The sequence below is a fragment of the Megascapheus bottae genome, chromosome 32 (assembly GCF_031878675.1).
Source record: "Megascapheus bottae isolate mThoBot1 chromosome 32, mThoBot2.hap1, whole genome shotgun sequence".
NCBI classification, from domain to species: domain Eukaryota; kingdom Metazoa; phylum Chordata; class Mammalia; order Rodentia; family Geomyidae; genus Megascapheus; species Megascapheus bottae.
The window spans coordinates 7,804,366-7,822,754 of NC_143540.1; the positions used below are offsets into that span (position 1 = coordinate 7,804,366).

General features: G+C 45.8%; 2 protein-coding genes across 3 annotated transcripts; one reads left to right on the forward strand and one right to left on the reverse strand.

Moving 5' to 3' along the window:
• The first annotated feature begins 44 nt into the window (after positions 1-44).
• On the forward strand, positions 45-12,518 carry Cimip7 (ciliary microtubule inner protein 7). Of its 2 annotated transcripts, XM_090323692.1 has the most exons (5): positions 258-302; positions 1,655-1,771; positions 2,388-2,501; positions 10,946-11,002; positions 12,097-12,518. In XM_090323692.1, exons 2-5 carry the CDS (start codon positions 1,688-1,690, stop codon positions 12,505-12,507), a joined length of 666 nt encoding a protein of 221 aa, XP_090179818.1. In that variant the 5' UTR covers positions 258-302; positions 1,655-1,687; the 3' UTR covers positions 12,508-12,518. The 2 variants fall into 2 exon arrangements, with proteins under 2 accessions (XP_090179817.1, XP_090179818.1); XM_090323691.1 differs by lacking the exon at positions 1,655-1,771 and having other exon boundaries at positions 45-302; positions 2,396-2,501.
• Positions 12,519-13,530: 1,012 nt separating this feature from the next.
• Klhdc8b (kelch domain containing 8B) lies at positions 13,531-18,154 on the reverse strand. The gene is made up of 5 exons (XM_090323687.1): positions 17,650-18,154; positions 16,021-16,185; positions 15,196-15,420; positions 14,947-15,048; positions 13,531-14,411 (listed from the first exon to the last, which is right to left on the reverse strand). The coding sequence occupies exons 1-5, from the start codon at positions 18,023-18,025 to the stop codon at positions 14,215-14,217; spliced, it is 1,065 nt and encodes a 354-aa protein (XP_090179813.1). The 5' UTR covers positions 18,026-18,154; the 3' UTR covers positions 13,531-14,214.
• Positions 18,155-18,389: the final 235 nt, after the last annotated feature.

Below are 18,389 nucleotides of genomic sequence, written 5' to 3' on the forward strand. Positions count from 1 at the left end.
ATAGGCCAAGCAGAGAGGCCTTGAACCCCCACCAGTGGCGAGCTGCCATTTCTGAACCCAGGGGGTGAGAGACCAGAACACGGCAGAGGCTCGGATGGTAGAAACCCAAGAAGAGCAGTCGCAGTCCTTGGTGGGGAGAGACACACGGGACACTTTTTCCCCCATTCAATGGGGGAAAGAAATACACATATATCAAGACTGAACCCTGGAGAGCAGCCCCAGGCCACACTCGAGGCACCTCGCCACAAGATACTACACACTCAGGAAGAAGAAGAAGGGGCTGACAGGACCGTGAGAAGAGGGTGAGGCTGGACTCGATGGTCGACTCGTGGAAAAAGGAGCCGGGTGCTGGTGGCTCACGCCTCTCATCCTGGCTCTTCGGGAGGCTGACATCTGAGGAGGGAGGTTCAAAGCCAGCCCGGGCACTCAAGTCCAGGGAGCCTCTGATCTCCAGTTAATCACTAGAAAACTGGAAGTGGCTCTGTGACTCCAGGGGGTAGGACTGAAGAACTCAGGCACCGTGCCCAGAGTTCAAGCCCCAGGACCCACCAAAAAACAGACAAAAACAAAGCCTAAACCAAAAACAAAAACTTGTGGAAAAATAACAATGAAATTCCCCCCTCCCTCCGAATAACTAATATAGCTAACAGAGGAAAAAACAGAGACAGAGGATTCATATTGTAGAGTTCTAATGCATAAAATTCTAGGGAATGGTCATGTATCTATAACAACGAAAAAGAATAAGGGAAGCGTGCAATCTCACCTAGGGGGAGGGGTGGGCTGAGACAGATGGATCAGAATGTTGGCTGACGGAATGGCTAGGTGGACAAGCACTTGGTCTAGAAAATGTTAGAACTAGCTGGGGTGTTGGGGGTCCATGCCTGTAATCCTAGCTATTCAGGAGGTTGAGATCTGAGGATCATGGTTCAAAGCCAGTCTGGACACGAATGTCTGGGAGACTTATCTCCAATGAATCTCCAGAAAACTAGAAGTGGCATTGTGGCTCAAAGTGGTAGAGCACTAGCCTTGAGAAAACCCAAGGACAGTGCTCAGGCTCTGAGTTAAAGCCTCTGGAGTGTGTGTGGGGGGGAAACTGTACCATGTCATAGGATCGTGTATTATGAAACAAACCCCCCCCCCAAATATACCATGATGTTCAATTCTTTGCAGGTTCCCGTTTATGCTTTCCTGTTATACTCTCAACCTCCATTCAAGCCCTTGTAACATTTATCCGTCACAACTGGCATTCCTCATTATCATAAACTCTTAAAAGGACTTGGCAGAACCTTTCTTCTGAGGCAGTAATTTCATTCTAACAGCCACCAACCCCTTTGAACGTTTCTCTTCAATACATGAAATGCTTTCTAAAATTATATCCCTGGCTGTAGGGTTGCATGGTTTTAAAACACTGGATTTGCCTCGAACACATTCTTTAATATTTCATTGGCTGTGAGTCCCATCAGACTTCCCTGTGGAGCTGTATGTGTTTATATAAGAGCTCCCCACAGTTGATAATGCCAAGGCCCAGGTTTCTCTCTTGGGGGGAGAGGAGAGAGAGAGAGAGAGAAACAGAGCAACAAGGACAAAAGAGCAATAGGCTTGTGCTGCCTCAACAAACAGAATTGTGTAGTCACATCTTCCTTTTGTCACTAAGCAACAAGCAGTTGACCGTCTGGAAATTCCTCAGATGTACCCTCACAAAGGCAAGAAGAAATCTTGCCTTCTCTACTCTGTTTCTGGACAAATGAAAAGTGCTTTAGTAGGCTCCTGGGTAAGAGTTAAGTACTTTCTACTTAATCCTGATCCCTGGCCCCTGGGGTTGGGCATAAAATCTGACTCATGAGGGTGAATTAAGAAGGTTTCAGCCAGGTACTGGTGGCTCATGCCTGTAATCCTAGCTACTCAGGAGGCTGAGATCTGAGGAGAACAGTTTAAAGACAGCCCAGACAGGAAAGCATGTAAAATTTTTATCTCAATTGCAGAAAAAAAACCCAGTCGTGGCACTATGCCTTAAGTGGTAGAACACTAACCTTGAGCCAAAGTGGCACTGTGACTCAAAGTGGCAGTGCACTAGCTTTGAGAAAGCTCAAGAGACAGTGCTCAGGCCCTGAGTTCAAGCCCCAGTTGCTTCTTGGATCTATCACAGATCCAAAAAGATGTCATTTTTGTCCTCTGCTAGTACTTTTCTTTGAATGTGTCTCCAGAAATTCTCTAGTGGTTAAATACTTCTTTGGGAAAGTTTACTACTCTGTGCCAGATTCCCAGGATGTCTGATCTGAGTTGTGGTCAGAGTTCTCTAGAATGTTCAGATGAGGATCTCTGGTGTCTAGGAGCCCAGATAGGGGTGTGAATTGTGCCTTTTACCCATCGTGCATGCCTTGTTCTAGCACAACAGTGGTTTCTATGGACACTACAGAGGTCAAGTCAAGAATGAAAGTGCAGGAGAATATCGTCTTGCAGCCAAACCTCAGCCTCCAGCAGTGTTCCTGAAGAGAAGTCAGGTACCATGCTACCCTCAGGGGAAGGATGGGCCAGTTCTGTCTCTCCTAAGTCCTAAGAGTATTTTCTCTCTCGCTCGCACTCGCGCGCTCTCTCTCTCTCTCTCTCTCTCTCTCTCTCTCTCTCTCTCTCTCTCTCTCTTTCTTTCTTTTCTTATTTTGATCTGCTGTTTTGCTTGAATTGAGGGCCTGGGCGCTATCCCTGAGCCTTGCTGCTCAAAGTGAGCACTCTACCTCTTTGAACTACACCTCCACTTCCACTTTCCTGGTGAGTCATTGGAGATGAGTCTCAGGGACTTTCCTGCCCAGACTGATTTTGAATGGTGATCCTGGATCTCAACCTCCTGAGTAGCTAGAATTACAAGCATGAGCCACCAACACCTGGCTTGTTCTAGCCCTTGTGGAGACACACTGAACATCTGAGACTAGCCTACCTCTGAGATGGATGGGAGGTTTTGTACCTTTTTCCTATCAGCAAGGGGAGAAGAGCAGGTACCAAACTGGGCAATCTAATGCTCAGGTGAGGTGAGTTATAAATGCAAAGACAGCCTTTAGAATCCAAAAAGAAATCAGGGGTTGGTGGTTCAAATCCATAATCCTAGCTACTCAGGAGGCTGAGATCTGAAGATCTGAATTCTGGGCAGAAAATTCCCTATGACTCTTATCTCCAACAAATTACTTGAAAAAGCCAGAATTAGTGCTATGGCTCAAGTGGTATTGTGCTAGCCTTGAACACAGAGAGGCTCAGGGACAGTGCCCTGGGCCTGAGTTCATGTCCCAGGACCAGCAAAAACAAAACAGAACAAAAAACATTCAAAAGTTCTCAGGAGCCAGGTGCCAGTATCCCATGTTTGTAACCCTACGTACTCAGGCTGAGATCTGAGGAATGTGGTTCAAAGGCAGCTTGGGTACGAAAGCCTGTGAGACTCTTATCTCCAATGACCCACTAGAAAACCAGAAGTGGTGCTGTGGCTCAAAGTGGTAGAGCACTAGCTTTGAGCACAGAGAGTCTTAGGGACTCTGTCCCTGAAATCAAACCTCAGGACCAGCAAACATAAAAACAAAACCAAGATTTGCTTCAACCATAGCAGCCTTTTATTTCCCAGCCTTTGGCTAGGTCCTTATTGGATCGGCCATCTTGATTCTTCAAGCTGACAACAGGACACTAGAGGTTGCATAACCCAACCTTCCTTAGCATTTCCTGTTGTAAAGAGTACCTGGTAGGGCTTGGAAGGTGGCTTAGTGGTAGAGTACTTGTCTAGCATGCATGAAGCCCCAGGTTTGATTCCTCAGTACCACATGTACAGAAAAACTCAGAAGTGACGCTGTGGCTCTAGCGGTAGTATGCTAGCCTTGAGCAAAAGAAGCTCAGGGACAGTGCCTAGGACCCAGACCCTGAGTTTAAGACCCAGGACTGATGAAAGAAAGAAAGAAAATCTAGTAATAATTGCAAAGTCAAAACCAGGCTCAAAGCTAGATCCAACTTGTCTTATCAGGGGCCATCATCTGTGGTGATGGTTGTGGTGGTGGTGGTGGTATGTGTGTGTTTGCTGGTCCTGGGATTTGAACTCAGGGCCTGGGTTATTGTCCCTTAACATTTTTGCTTGAGGCTAGCATTCTACTAGAGTCACACCTCTACTTCCAACTTTTTGGTGGTTCATTGAAGATGTCACTCTCAGATTTTCTTGCCTGGGCTGAACTGTGATCTTCAGATTTTAGCTTCTTGAATAGCTAAGATGACAGTCCTGAGCCATATGTATCTGGCTATATCTTTTTTTGCCATTCCTGGGGCTTGAACTGAGTGCCTGGGCACTGTCTTTGAGCTTTCTTAAAGCTAGCACTTTACTACTTGAGCCCCAGCACCACTTCTGGCATTTTCTGTATATGTGGTACTGAAGAATCGAACCCAGGACTTCATGCATGCACTCTACTGCTAGGCTACACTCTCAGCCACGACCTCTTTTGTAAGAATGATAAGTGTTGGGATAATACAAGAACAGAAACTAATCATACTCTTCCTCTTTTATATTTGTATTAGCTCTCAGTGACATCTTTCATCCCAGAGATCAAAATATCCTATTCAAATCTATTAAGCTCAGTCCCTAAGGAACAGACACATAAGGAACAAATTTCAGCTGCTACCATACTGAAAATCTACAGCATCTACTGGTATTACAAGCAGCTCAGAATAGCATGATCTCTGTGTCTTAGACTCAGATTGAATAAATGTCAAGTTTATTGTCTCGTTCTAATTTAAAGCTGTTTTAATTAATAGGATTACCCAGGGAAGGTACATATTTTATTTTCTCACTGGCTGAGACAAACCAGATTCCAGAAGGCTGATTTCAGCTATGGTTGTTTAAATCCTTTTCAGGATAGGACAACCACTTTCCTTGAGTTTGGAGGCAGATAAAAAGATTTTGTCAGCCAGACACCAATGGCTCTCCCTTGCAATCCTAGCTATTCTGGAGGCTGAGATATAAGAATCAAGCTTTGAAGTCAGTCAAGGGCAGACTTATGTCCAATGAATCACTAAGAAGCTAGAAGCGGAGGTGTCGCTCAAGTGGTTAGAGCACCAGCCTTGAGCAAAGGGGTTAAGGACAGTTCTTAGGATACACACACACACACACACACACACACACACACACACACACACGGAAAAAACATGCAAATGATAAACCTCATCAGGGGCAAAAATACCCAGAACTTCCTGGATAAAAAGGAAATGACTGCTTCTCACTATGCTCCCACAGCTGTGAGAGAGCAAAACTTGAATCAGTGGGAGTTAGTAGATTATCCTATCACTGCAGGAACAATGATTTTTCAGAATCAGAGTTGCCTCCAAATAGAGGCATTCACTCTAGGGCACTGAACAATTCTCTAGCTGAGAATAGAGATGGGAGAGACGTAGAGATCAAGTAGAACTTGATCTAGGCTCCCAGCTTTTTTTTTTTAATTGAAATTTTCATTAAGATGATTATAAGTCAGGATTTCACTAAGATGACTGAGCTCAGATTAGAGGCTCTCATCTGGAATCAGAGTTGCTTCAGAGGTGAAAATCTGGGGATTACAGATCAAGGCCAGATCAGGCATAAGAATCCAAGAGACTCTTATCTCAACCAGTGGTTGGGCGCTGTGGCATACATCTGATATCCCAGCTACAGAGGAAAACACAACAGTGACACAGGGTAACACGAATAGCATGATGGAAGTCTAAGCCAATCTGGTCATAAATTGAGACTTGAATTTGAAAACATCCAAGGCAAAAAACGGGACTAGAGGCATGGCAAGGCAGGTAGAAGGCTTGCCTTGCAAACATGAGGTCCTGAGCTCAATCCCCAGGGCTACCCCAAAATAAAAGAAAGGGATGGTAGATTTACAGGCAGTTGTAAGAAATTAATAGAGATCCTTTTCATTCTTTGCCCAGTTTCCCTCAATAATATTTAATAAACTACAGAATTATATCATACAGTATTATCAATACTGCAATCCACCAATCTCATTCAGATTTCCACATGCACACATGTGTTTGGGTGCATGCGCTAAAATCTTCAAGATGTAATCATCCATGTAAGTTCACATAGATACTAACACAGTTAAGCTTTGTTTTTTTGTTTGTTTGGGTTTTTTTTTTGTTTTTTTGGTCAGTCATGGGGCTTGAACTCTGGGCTTGTATGCTGTATTTGAGCTCTTAGCTCAAGGCTAGTGCTCTACCACTTTGAGCCACAGTACCACTTCTGGTTTTCTGGTGGTTCATTTGGAGATAAGAGTCTCATGGACTTTCTTGCCCTGGCTGGCTTTGAACAGTGATCCTCCAGATCTCAGCATCCTGAGTAGCTAGGATTACAGGTGTGAGTCACCAGGTAAGATTCTGATCAGCATCATAAAGATCCCTGGTTGCTGGGGCCGGGAGTTTGGCTTAGTGGTAGAATGCTTGCCTCGCATGCGTGAGGGCCTGGGTTCGATTCCTCAGTACCACATACATAGAAAAAAAGCCAGAAGTGGTGCTGAGGCTCAAGTGATAGAGCTCTAGCCTTGAGAAAGTCCAAGGACAGTGCTCAGGTCCTGAGCTTAAGCCCAAGACTGGCAAAAAAAAAAATCCCTGATTGTTTCCCTTCCACATTTCTTTGTCAGTCATGGGCCTTGAACTTAGAGCCTGAGTACTGACTGTGAATGTTTGTGCTCAAGGCTATTTCTCTACTACTTGAGCCACAGGTCCACTTCTGGCTTCTTGGTGGTTCACTGGAGATAAGTCTCATGGGCTTTCTTACTCTGCATAATTTCAAATCAAGATCCCCAAATCTCAGCCTTCTGAGTAGCTAGGATTACTGGTGTGAGCCACTGACAACCAACTTAATGCTTTCTTTTTATCCATTATACCTACCTGCCTCCCTCTTCCCTGCCTTCTCTGTTCCCAACTACCAATTTCCTTCCATTTCTAAAATTTTGTCACTTAAAAATGTTGGAATAGGGCCAGGAGTGTGGCCTTAGGGTAGAGTGCTTTCTTAGTATGCAGGAAGCCCTGAGTTTGATTCCTTAGTACCACATACATAGAAAAAGCTGAAAGTGGTGCTGTGGCTCAAGTGGTAGAGCATCAGTCTTGAGCAAAAAATGCTCAAGGACAGTGCCCAGACCCAGAGCTCAAGCCCCAGGGCAGGCAAAATATTAATATGTTAGACTATCTGGGTGCCTGCGGCTCATGCCTATAATCCTAGCTACTCAGAAGGCTGAGATCTGAGGATTGCAGTTCAAAGACAGACCAGACAGGAAAGTCCATGAGACTTTTGTCTCCAATTAACCACTAGAAAATCACAAGTGGAGCTGAATTCAAAGTGGTAGAACACTATTCTTTTTTTTTTTTTGGCCAGTCCTGGGCAGTACTCAGGGACTGAGCACTGTCCTTGGACTTTCTCAAGGCTAGAGCTCTACCACTTAAGCAATAACACCATTTCCGGCTTTTTCTATGTATATGGTACCGAGGAATGGAACCCAGGTCTTCATGCATGCTAGGCAAGCACTCTACTACTAGGCCAAACTCCCGGCCAGTAGAACACTATTCTGGAACACAGAGAGGCTCAGAGACAGTGCCCAGGCCGAGAGTTTAACCTCCAGGACTGGCAAAATAATAATAATAATAATAATAATAATTAATAATAATAATAATAACAAAGGGAAGAAAGGGGCAGGAGATGTGACTCAAGTGGTAGAAAAATGCCTACCAAATGCAAGGCTCTGAGTTCAATTCTCAGTACTACACATTGATATATATATATATATCATTATGTATATAGTAATATATATGTACACACACACATATATATATTCTTTAAATTCCATATGAGAGAACTAGGGAACCTTTGAATGTTGGATTTCCTTACTCAGGATAATTTCCTGGAGAGTGATTCAAATGGTGTATCAATTTCATGTCATTATTATGTAGTAGTTTCAGATACATATGTGCCAGTTTGTTCAGCCATTCACCTATTAAAGGATGCCTACATTGATTCTAGTTTTGGCACTTACAAATAAAGCTGCTATGAACATTTGTGTGCAGATATTTTTTTTGGATGAACATAAGTTTTCATTTGTCTGGGATAAATGCCCAGAAGTATAATTGTTGGGTCATATGGTAGTTGCATGTTTAGCTTTTTAAAGAAAGTATCAAGCTGTTTTCCAATGTGGCTGGACCATATTCCGTTTCCACCAGCTAGGCATGAATGATCTAGTTTCTCTGCATTCCCATGAACATTTGGTAATATCTCCATTTTTAATTTTAGCCATTCTGATAGATGTGTTGTGACATTTCATGGTGATTTTGATTTGCACTGAATGAATGTTTAATGATGCTGAATATCATTTCATGTGTCTTTGGCCATCTGTATATCCCTCTTCGTGAAATATCTTCATACTGTTTGTTCATCTTCTAATTAGATTGTTGCTTATTTTGCTGTTGAGATGTGATACTTTTTTTTGGCCAGTCCTGGAGCTTGAACTCAGGGGCTCGGCACTGTTCCTGAGCTTCTTTTGCTCAAGGCTTGCACTCTACCACTTGAGCCACAGTACCACTTCTGGCGTTTTCTGTGTGTGTGGTACTGAGAAATTGAACCCAGGGCTTCATGTATGCTAGGCAAGCACTCTACCTCTAAGCCACATTCCCAGCCTGAGATGTTACACTTCTTGATAAACTTTTCTTCTTTCCCCCAAGTTCCAGAATGGAACCCAAGACCTTGTGCATGCTAGGCAAGTGCTGTATTTAGCCCTAGAATTCTTCAAATAGTCTATTGTTCAGTCATCCTAGTCTTTTTTTTTTTTTTGCCAGTCCTGGGCTTGAGCTCAGGGCCTGAGCACTGTCCTTGGACTTTCTCAAGGCTAAGCTCTACCACTTGAGCCTCAGCACCACTTCCGGCATTTTTCTATGTATGTGGTACCGAGGAATCGAACCCGGGCCTTCGTGCATGGTAAGCAAGCACTTTAACCACTACGACAAACTCCCGGCCCCTCATTCTAGTCTTTTCTTGGGTTTTTCTTTTTATTCTTTTTTATTCTTTTTTTTTGTGTGTGTGCTCTACCACTCTGAGCCACAGCTCCACTTCTGGCTTTTTGGTAATTAGACATAAGTGTCTCATGGACTTCTTTCTTTCATGCCTGAGCTGTCATCAAACTGGGATCCTCAGATCTCAGCCTCCTGAGTGGCTAGGATTATAAGCATGGGCTGCTGGCACTCAGCTCCCTAGAATTCTTCATGTAGTCTAGATCGTAGACTTTTCTTAAATATGTGGTTTGTATTTTTCTTTTTTTAAATAATCTTCACTTTTTTGCTAGTTATAAGGTTTGTGTGCAGTATTTCAAGTATTTTACTCAGCTTATTTATAGGCTGGTTCCCTACCATTCGAGCCACACCTCCAGGCTGTTTCTTTTTTTGTTTGTGGGTTTTTTTTTTGTTTTTTTTTTGCTAGTTAATTGGTGGTAGAGTCTTAGAGACTTCTCTGCCTGGCTGACTTAGAACCACAATCCATCTGCTCCAGCCTCCTGAGGTACTATAAAAGAGGTGATTTGCTTTATTTGGTGCTGGGAATTGAACCCATAGACTTGTACATAATAAGCCCCATGCTCTATAACTGAACTAAACCTCCATACCAATGGGTCTTTGTTGTTCTGTTTTGTGTGTGTGTGTGTTTGTGCTGGTACTGGGGCTTGAACTCAGGGCCTGGGCACTGTCCTTTACTTTTATGCTCAAGATTAGCACTCTACCACTTGAGCCATGGCTCCACTTCTGGATTTTTGGTGGTTAATTGGAAATAAGAGACTTATGAACTTTTCTGCATGGGCTGTCTGTATCACTAGGCTGATGGCCCATGTCTATAAGCCTAGCTGCTCAGGAAGCTTAGATCTGAAGAATCTCAGTTTAATGCCAACTCAGGCAGAAAAGTCCAGGAGTCTCTAGCTCTAATAAACCAGAAAAGTGCCAGACTGGAAATGTGGCTCACGTGGAAGAGAGCCAGCCAGGAATGATAACTTGAGGACCTGAGTTCAAATCCCAGTACCAGCACACACAGCGCACGCACGTGCACACACACACACACATGCACACTCCAACAGATTAAAATGGGGAGCTTGAAAGCTCCGCACTCTCTAGGTGAGAAACTTGAATGACTTCAGGCAAAAGGAGCTCAGGAACAGTGCTCAAGCTCTGAGCCTCAGGACCAGCCAATAAATAAAAAATAAAATCCACGGAGAATATTTGGCAGGATACAGCAGCTGTCTGTGGCCTGAACTGGGAGGGACTATACCTAGAATGAATTTGGTGTATGGCCCATGTGTTTGGAGTTGGCTTTCAATAGCCAACTACCTAACTACCCAACTACCCATCTGGGGAGTAGGTAGTTGGCTGTTGAGCCTGGAAGTGCCTGAAAAGTCATCTCCAAACACATGGATCAATAGGTAGTTGGCTATTGAGCCTGGAAGTTCAGCAAATAGCTTGATAGCAAATAGCTAAAGACAGAAATGATAGTTTCCAAGCTGGGCACAGCACCGGTAACTCATGCCTATTATAATCCTAGTTAGTCAGGAAGCTGAGATCTGAGGATCACAATTTAAAGCCATAACACAGTCCAGAACATGGATACGTTTTCAGGGAGCAAGCATGGATAGAATGAAGGAGAAACTCAAACCCCAGATGTAGGTAATCTACGTAAAAGGGTATCATGAATGGCAAGATTGTTCAGATGCTTCAAGCCTGATCCAGAAGCTTCTGCCTCAGGGCAAATCCCAGGATGGGATAACCCAAGAGTTGAGGTATTGCTTTAATTTATCTCTTATTTTCAAGGTGCTGGTAGTTTAGGGGTGGTGGTTCCTGAAGTGTTCCTCTGTAATGGACCTTTATACATCTTTGTGAACAGATACACATGATTTTTCTCCCTTCACCTTGTTTCTTACTGTTTTCCAAGGAGCCAGCCAAGCAGCATTTCTTCTCCAAGCATGACAACCGCATTTCCTTCGACAAAGTGAGTGCTAAAAAGTAGGAGAGGGAGAAATCCCTCAGCCTAGCTTGAAGTTGAAGACAGAGCAGTTGGCAGGGTGGATGAGATAAGACCTTGAGGGGAAGGGATGGTTTCTTCAACAAGTAGAAGACTATTTCTCTATCACCATTCTCCAATGGGAAATAGCACATTCCCTAGACAAAGCCATCTCTGCAGTGGTTTCCTTTGCTGACAGTATGTAGATATTCTGAGATACACCAATGGCTGATACATGTAAATCCTAACTACCCAGGAGGCTGAGATCTGAGGATCATGGTTTGAAGCCAGTTTGGACCAGAAAGCCAATGAGACTCTTTTTTCTCCAATTAACTACCAAAAAAAAAAAAAGGCTCAATGGTTTCCCTCATTTGTCATAAGTAGTATAAACCTTGGACTCTCCTAACAGAGGATTACAATAGGGAAAAACCTAGTTACATAAGGCCATATAGGATGAGGCTAAATGAAAGAACTATAATGTACTATGTTATTTCACATCTCTTTTGTTGTCCCTTGGTTATTCGCATATTGTTACAGTATCTTACCTTGTTATCTGGTATGTGGCATATACATTTATTTATTTAAAATAGGATAGGAAAGGGGGAAAACAAGATGAGGGAAGGGGGTGGGGTAAGGGAAATGGGGACAAAAACATGAGAAAAGGGGTATCAATGTTTGAGAAGTAATGTACCTTCTATCTGGCCAATATAACTGTAACCCTTCTATTAATTACAATTTTTAAAAAAGGAAAAAAAGAAAAAAAAAAAAGGCCAGAAGTGGAGGTGTGGCTCAAAGTGGTAGAATGCTAGCTTTGAGTACAAAAACTCAGAGACAGTGCTAAGACGCATGATTCAAATCCCAGGACTGGCACAATGCCCCCATCCCAACACCTCCGCTCAAAACTGTGAGACCACTGTGTCCTCATGGATAACACCACTGTGAAGGCAGGCCAAAGAAAGTAGGGTATAGGTCAGGGAATACAAACATAATCTGGGTATCACTAAGTAGATTTAGAATTAGGTGGGATTCAAGCAAGTGCCTGGTGCCAAGACTGTGGGCCAAGGGCCCGTACCGTTGAGAAGGGCCCCTACTGGCTGCTACAGGGAATTGGAAGACGGAAAGATCTGGAGCGTCTATGGCAGCGTCATACCTTCCTGCGCTGGGCACCCAGTGAGCTGGATTTGAGTCGTCAGCGACCTCTGAAATCTTCCTACCAGATTGACTTCCAGCCAGGCTCAAAACTTGGTATTATCCCTCAGCGCCTAGTGGATTTTATGAAAGTCCAGACTCCTTATGTCAACACCACCTATCAGCAAAACTTCTGCCAGCCATCCCACAGTGGCTACTGTGGTATCAACAAGATAAATTTCCGTGCGTCAGTCAAAGACCCACTACCTGATCTTCCAGACATCCGGAAACCCAAGCTACTGCAACATTATCTCCATGCTGGGGTTTCTGAGTGTCTAAACTGGTCTACATCATTAAATAAATAGTTGATACTGCAGCTTGTTCAGACTTGCAAGCCTTGGAGTGGGGGCTGATGAGCTAAGATTCTTTGTTTATTGCCAGATCTAGTCTATTTGTGTCCATATGTGTATAATAGGCTGGGGAGTTGGTGTCTATGGAGAGCTGGGAAGGTGGCCTAGAGTGCTTGCCTAGCATGCATGAAGCCCTGGGTTCGATTCCTCAGTACCACATAAGCAGAAAAAGCTGGAAGTGATGATGTGACTCAAGTGGTAGGGTGCTAGCCTTAAGCAAAAGCAACTCAAGGACAGTGCCAAAGCCCTGAGTTGATGAAGCCCCCAGGACTGTGGAGAAAAAAGTACATGGACGGCATTCAGGAGGCTGAGTTCTAGAAGGCTGGGAGCCAATGGCTCGTACCTGTAATCCTAGCATGCAATTGCACACCTATTTTCCTAGCATATAATCACAGGAGGCTGAGATCTGAGGATCATGGCTGAAAGCCAGACCAGGCAAGGAAGCCAGTCCATGAGACTCATATCTCGAAATAGTTACCAAAAAGTTGGAAATGCGGCTGTGGCTCAAAATAGTAGAGTGCTAACCCTAAGCACAAAAGCTCAGGGGCAATGCCCAGGTGTCCTGAGTTCAACACCCCAAACCAACAACACAAAACAAAAAGAGTGAGGAGGCTGAAGACAGGCACTGGCCTCTCATGTCTGTCATGTGTTCAGCAGGCTGAGATCTGAGGATTGAGATGTAAAGCCCAGCCTAGGAAGGAAAGGTTATGAGGTTTTTAATCTCCAAGGAACCACCAAAAAGCCAGAAGTGCAGCTGCGGTTAATATGCCAGCTAACCTTGAGCAAAAATTCCCTGGGACTGTGCCTAAGCCCTGAGTTCAAGCCACAGGACCAGCGTGTACATACCCACACATACACACACCAGAAGGCAGAATCAAGAGGTTCCTTTGAGACCCTCATCCTTGAGAGAGTTGAGTTTCTAAAGGAGAGCAGGAGACTTTGAGAAAAACTACAGGAGTTCAAATCAGATTTTAGCAGTTTTTTTTTTTTTTTACTTCTACATCCAAATTCCCTCACTCCTCACAACAGCCCTGTGAGGTAGATAGGGCTGGAAGGTTTCAGAGAATCCTCATTGACAGATGAGGACGCTGAGGCACAGAGAGGTGAAATGACTTGCCCAAAGTCATAAACCATCAGTGTGGGAGGGCTCCAAGATCAGCATATCCCTGGCCCTCTGATAATTCTCACATTTTCTCTTCCATTCACCTCTGCCCCCCCCCACTACTCTGAATGCTTATGGGTCTACTAAGACCCTCAAGACAGTCAACAGCTGAAATGTTTCAGGAATGGCCATTGAGGTGAGCCTAATCCACTGCTTGGCTATCCTATGATGAGAATGGTGGAGGGGCTTGGGGATATTAAGGTCAGCTTTTGTCTCTCCCCACTTCCCAGTTGGACAGAGGGCCTAATTGCTTTTAGGACAACAGTTGAGCTAGATATGGTTCATGACTAGATGGTGCTAAAGGTAGTGTAAGCATATGGTGTGCCCTATGTTAATGACAAAGGCTCCCCAACCCCTATCTCGGAGGCAGTGTGCCTCCAGTGCCCACCTCTGTGCCTCCTGCACCCCACAGAGCCACAAGAGAGTTCCTTTAAGTACTAAAGGAATCAGATATCTGGTCCCACCCGAAGCTGCTCCCATGAACTGGTCCCACCAGACTATCAGACTCCATCCCGCAGACACAGTGCTTCTACAGCTTGACTGGGACCCTGGGCCACACCTCCAATCACAAACAGCCTGGACCCAGCTTGGAGGCTAGAGCAGGAGCAGCGGGCTGTGGGCATGGCAGGCAGTATTTCCCAGCGCTTTCGGGCCAGACTGAAGCTCTCTGCAGAGCCCAGAGGGCATGGCTGATTGCCTGCAGGAAAGGAGAGAGATGATTAAGAGGTACTCTAGGCCTTTTATCTCCCTCTAATAGTTATCATTGTAGGATGGACTAAAGGGCCTTGGCCCTCATTTGTTCATGCAATACATTCATGTTTTGATTTTTTTTTTGTCAGTCACGGGGCTTGAACTCTGGGTCTGGGTGTTGTCCCTGAGCTCTTTATCCAGGAATCATGGAAAGGGGGAGTTTCCTCCTGGTAGGAGCTACTCTTTCCCTCCTATCCCTTCCCTTTCCCCTCCCCTCTTCCAGTCCTAAGGTTTGAACTCTGGGCCTGGGCACTGTCCCTGAGCAACTTTTATTCAAAGGAAAGCATTTTACTACCACCTGAGCCACAGCACCACATCCAGCTTTTTTCTGTGATTAATTAGACATATACATCTCACAGACTTTGCTGGGCAGGCAGGCTTCAAACCACGATCCTCAGATCTCAGCCTCCAGTCCTGAGCCACCAACCCCAAATCTTTCCTGTCTTTATGTTTCTTTCTTCTCCTTAGTCCTGTAGACTTACCAAGGCCCCCAATAGCCACGATGTGGCCCCCAAGGGAGCCAACCACAAAATCAGCTCTCTTATCCCTCATGCGTAGGCCACGGGGCAGTTTGGTCCAGGACCCTGCAAGAGAGAAGAGATCAAACCTGGATACACATTCCTAAACACACACACACACACACACACACACACACACACACACACACACACACACTGCCCCCTTCCTCCCTCCTGTGGACAGTAGAACAGTCCAAGATAACCACTACTCACCATGTTCCAGATCAAACATCTCCACAGTGTTGACAAAATGCGGGCGAGAGTAGAAATTATGTGGCCCGGGCTGCTGCAAACCACCCAGGCTGAAGACACTGCCTTCAGCCATGGCACAGCCAGCAAAGGCCCGACGGCTGGGCAGGCTTGGATGTCGGGTCCAGGTACGGGCCTCCAAGTCAAAAGCTTCAAAAGCAGTCACCGGAAGCTTACCCTGACGGCCCCCTGGCAAGAGAAAATGGAGCACTTGGGTGGGAGCCCAGAGGCTTTGGCTCATTTATTTGATCTGTCTCCCCTGGGCTCCCCCCACCATGTCCAGCTGTATTGCACAACTGCTACTCATGGGTCAGTGACCCCATAAGACCCATAGTCAGCCAGACACGATGGTTCATGCCTGCAATCCTAGCTACTCAGGAGGCTGAGGTCTAAGGATCAAGGTTCAAAGCCAGCCCAGGCAAGAAAGTCCATGAGAATCTTATCTCCAATGAACCATCAGAAAACTAGAAGTGGCACTGTGGCTTAAAGTGGTAGAGCACTGGCCTCGAGCTGAAGAGCTTAGGGACAGCATCCAGGCCCATAGTTCAAGCCCCACAAGTGACAAAGGAAAAAACCCCAATAAACTACTCAGAAAAAAAGACCCATAGGCATTGGGTTTGATTTTTCCAACCCTAGCAGGGCTACCAGAGGTTAGAGTTTTACAGTAAGCCTAGATTAACCCTCCCTTCTTCCCCACAAAGTTTTTCACCCACATCCTATTCCAGCCAATCTATGTGGACAGAGGCTTCTGGACTTTAACTATGTCTTCCCACATCCCCTAGCCCTTACCCAGAACATAGATCTTGTTTCCATGCAGGAAGGTGGAGGCCCCGTAGCAGGGGGTGGGCATGGAGGGTAGCAAAAGCCAGCAGTCTCGGCGGGGCTCGTATACTCGTACCTGGGCCTGGGGAGCTGTGTCCGGGCCCATTCCCCCGAGGGCATACACCAAACCATCTGTATAGGAAAGAGCACACGAAGGCTGGGAATGTGGCCAGGGGTAACGTCCTTGCTTAGCATGCATGAAGCCCTGGGTTGGATTCATCAGTATCACATACACAGGGAAAGAAAAAAAAAAGCTGAAAGTGGTGCTGTGGCTCAAGTGGTAATGTGTTAACCTTGAGCAAAAGAATCCCAGGGGTAGTGCCCAGATCTTGAATTCAAGCCCCAGGACTACATCCCAACCTGACAACCCCACTCTGACAAATTTACCCTGGTCAGGCCTGGGGATAACAGGGGTAGATGGAGACCTATGTATTTATTTATTTGAAATCTTCTGAAGTGGTAACTTAAAGAGAGCTGGGATTTCTCCTCCGGCCAGGGGACCCTCTAAGTGAAGAGCAGGAGGCAGCTGCTCTAATTATAATCCGGCTCTGTCTCCCTGGAGACGCTATGGCAACCAAGTCTGGCATCCAAACGGGCTGGCCTGGACCTGATGGTCAGACCTGGAGGCCACAAGGTAGATTAAGAGAGGAGAAGGGTAGATTAAGGAGGAGAGGAAGGGGAAGTAGATCTCAGCACAGCTCAGTCTGGAAAGCAGATTCTGGAGAGCCATTGGAAACCGAGGTGAGTTGTGGGGCTACAAGCCTTTAACCCCAGTCATCCAGCCAGCACCACTACCTCACGCCCTTACGCTAGAGAAGGTTCTTGCCTTATTTTAGGCCTTCAAATGAGTTCATAGTATGTTTTAGGCACCTTGGAATGATGTACAAATCAGCTGGGGGCTTCCATGGCAACCATTCCCAGGTTTGCTTGGCCTCTGTCCACATCAAAATCTGTGTGTGTTTGTGTGTGTGTGTGTGTGTGTTGGAGGGGAGGTAATCTAAGCACTTAAGCATTTGCTGGGCTCTGAGCCAAGGCCCTAGTTCCCTCCTCCATCCCTGACTATTTATAACCAGGAGAGTCATTAGGCCACACCCCCTACTGCCAGTTAGAAATGAAGAATGGGGCAAGATGGTGGCTGGAGGGGCGGTGGTCCTTATATCCTTCTGGAGGCCAGCCTGGGCTGTGACTCCTACCTCACATCCAAGAAAGACAGCTCTACAGCAGGTTGCTGTGAGTTCTAGTTTAGAGCTAGGAAGGACTGGATTTAAGGAACAAAGCCATGTCCAGGGTATCTCTTGTCCAAACTCTGAGAATAAAGAACCAAGATAGGAAAAGAACAGACTGGAAGATGCCTGGGAACCTAAAAGAGCTTCTTTTTAATAGGGAAACTTGGGCTGGGAATGTAGCTTTGTGGTAGAATGCTTGCCTAGCATGCATGAAGTCCCAGGTTCAATTCCTCAGTGGCACATAAGCAGGAAAAAGTCACAAGTGGTATTGTGGTAGAGTGCTAGCCTCGAGCATAAGAAGCTCAGGGACAGTCCCTGGGCCCTGAGTTCAAGCCCCAGGGCAGACAAAAAAAAAAAAAGGGCCACTCACCTCTCTCCACAGTCGCAACCCCCATGGCTGCTTGAGGCAGGGTAGCTCGACGTTCCCATCGGCCTTCGTCAACCAGGTAAGCTTCTACAGCAGCTACTGGGCTCTGGAGCTCATCCACACCGCCTACCACTAGCACCTGCTTACCCAGAACCACAGCAGCTGCACCAGCACGGGCAGTGGGCAGAGGTGCCAATGCCAGCCATGTATGTGAAGCCATATCCAATGTCTCAGCAGTGTCCAGGGGTAATCCAGACCGTCCACAGCCCCCCAATACCAATAAGTGTCCATCTTGGTGAGCCACTGTGCCATAAACTCGGCAAGTAGGCATGGGAGGAAACACTTGCCATGTAAAGGCCCGGCTACCACCCGCAGCCATGTTACTCAAGACCAATGGTAAGCCATCGCTATCTTCTCAGGTGACAGGCCTCAGGAAGGGAATGTGACAGGGCCACATTTTGATTGCTCCCAGAGCTGCAGGGAGTGTCTGACAGTCCAGAATTTGTGCCTTCACCTACAGGAGAGAAGGGAAAGGGTCAGCACTGCTGCCAAGCTCTTCCAGAAACAGAGTTGAGGATAGGGCAGACCCCAGATCCCTGATGAGAAAAGGTGAGCACATCACTGGGGAGGCTCAGTTGGAGAGTAGGAAGACAAACCTCTCTCACTATAGGAACAGGAGGCCTTTTCCTCACCAACCAATCATGAGCTACTGCATCAAAGTCAGTTCAAGTGGAAGTAAGGTG

Bases quoted from the DNA above. Each gene is read 5' to 3' on its own strand.
- Cimip7 (XM_090323691.1), top strand. From the start codon at position 169: ATGGGGGAAAGAAATACACATATATCAAGACTGAACCCTGGAGAGCAG. The intron at 303-2,395 runs GTGAGGCTGGAC...CTAGCACAACAG, and splicing joins GACAGGACCGTGAGAAGAGG to TGGTTTCTATGGACACTACA. The intron at 2,502-10,945 runs GTACCATGCTAC...CTGTTTTCCAAG, and splicing joins TGTTCCTGAAGAGAAGTCAG to GAGCCAGCCAAGCAGCATTT.
- Klhdc8b (XM_090323687.1), bottom strand. From the start codon at position 18,025: ATGGCTGCGGGTGGTAGCCGGGCCTTTACATGGCAAGTGTTTCCTCCC. The intron at 15,049-15,195 runs GTGAGTAGTGGT...TCTCTCTTGCAG, and splicing joins GATGTTTGATCTGGAACATG to GGTCCTGGACCAAACTGCCC. The intron at 14,412-14,946 runs GTAAGTCTACAG...CCTTTCCTGCAG, and splicing joins CGTGGCTATTGGGGGCCTTG to GCAATCAGCCATGCCCTCTG.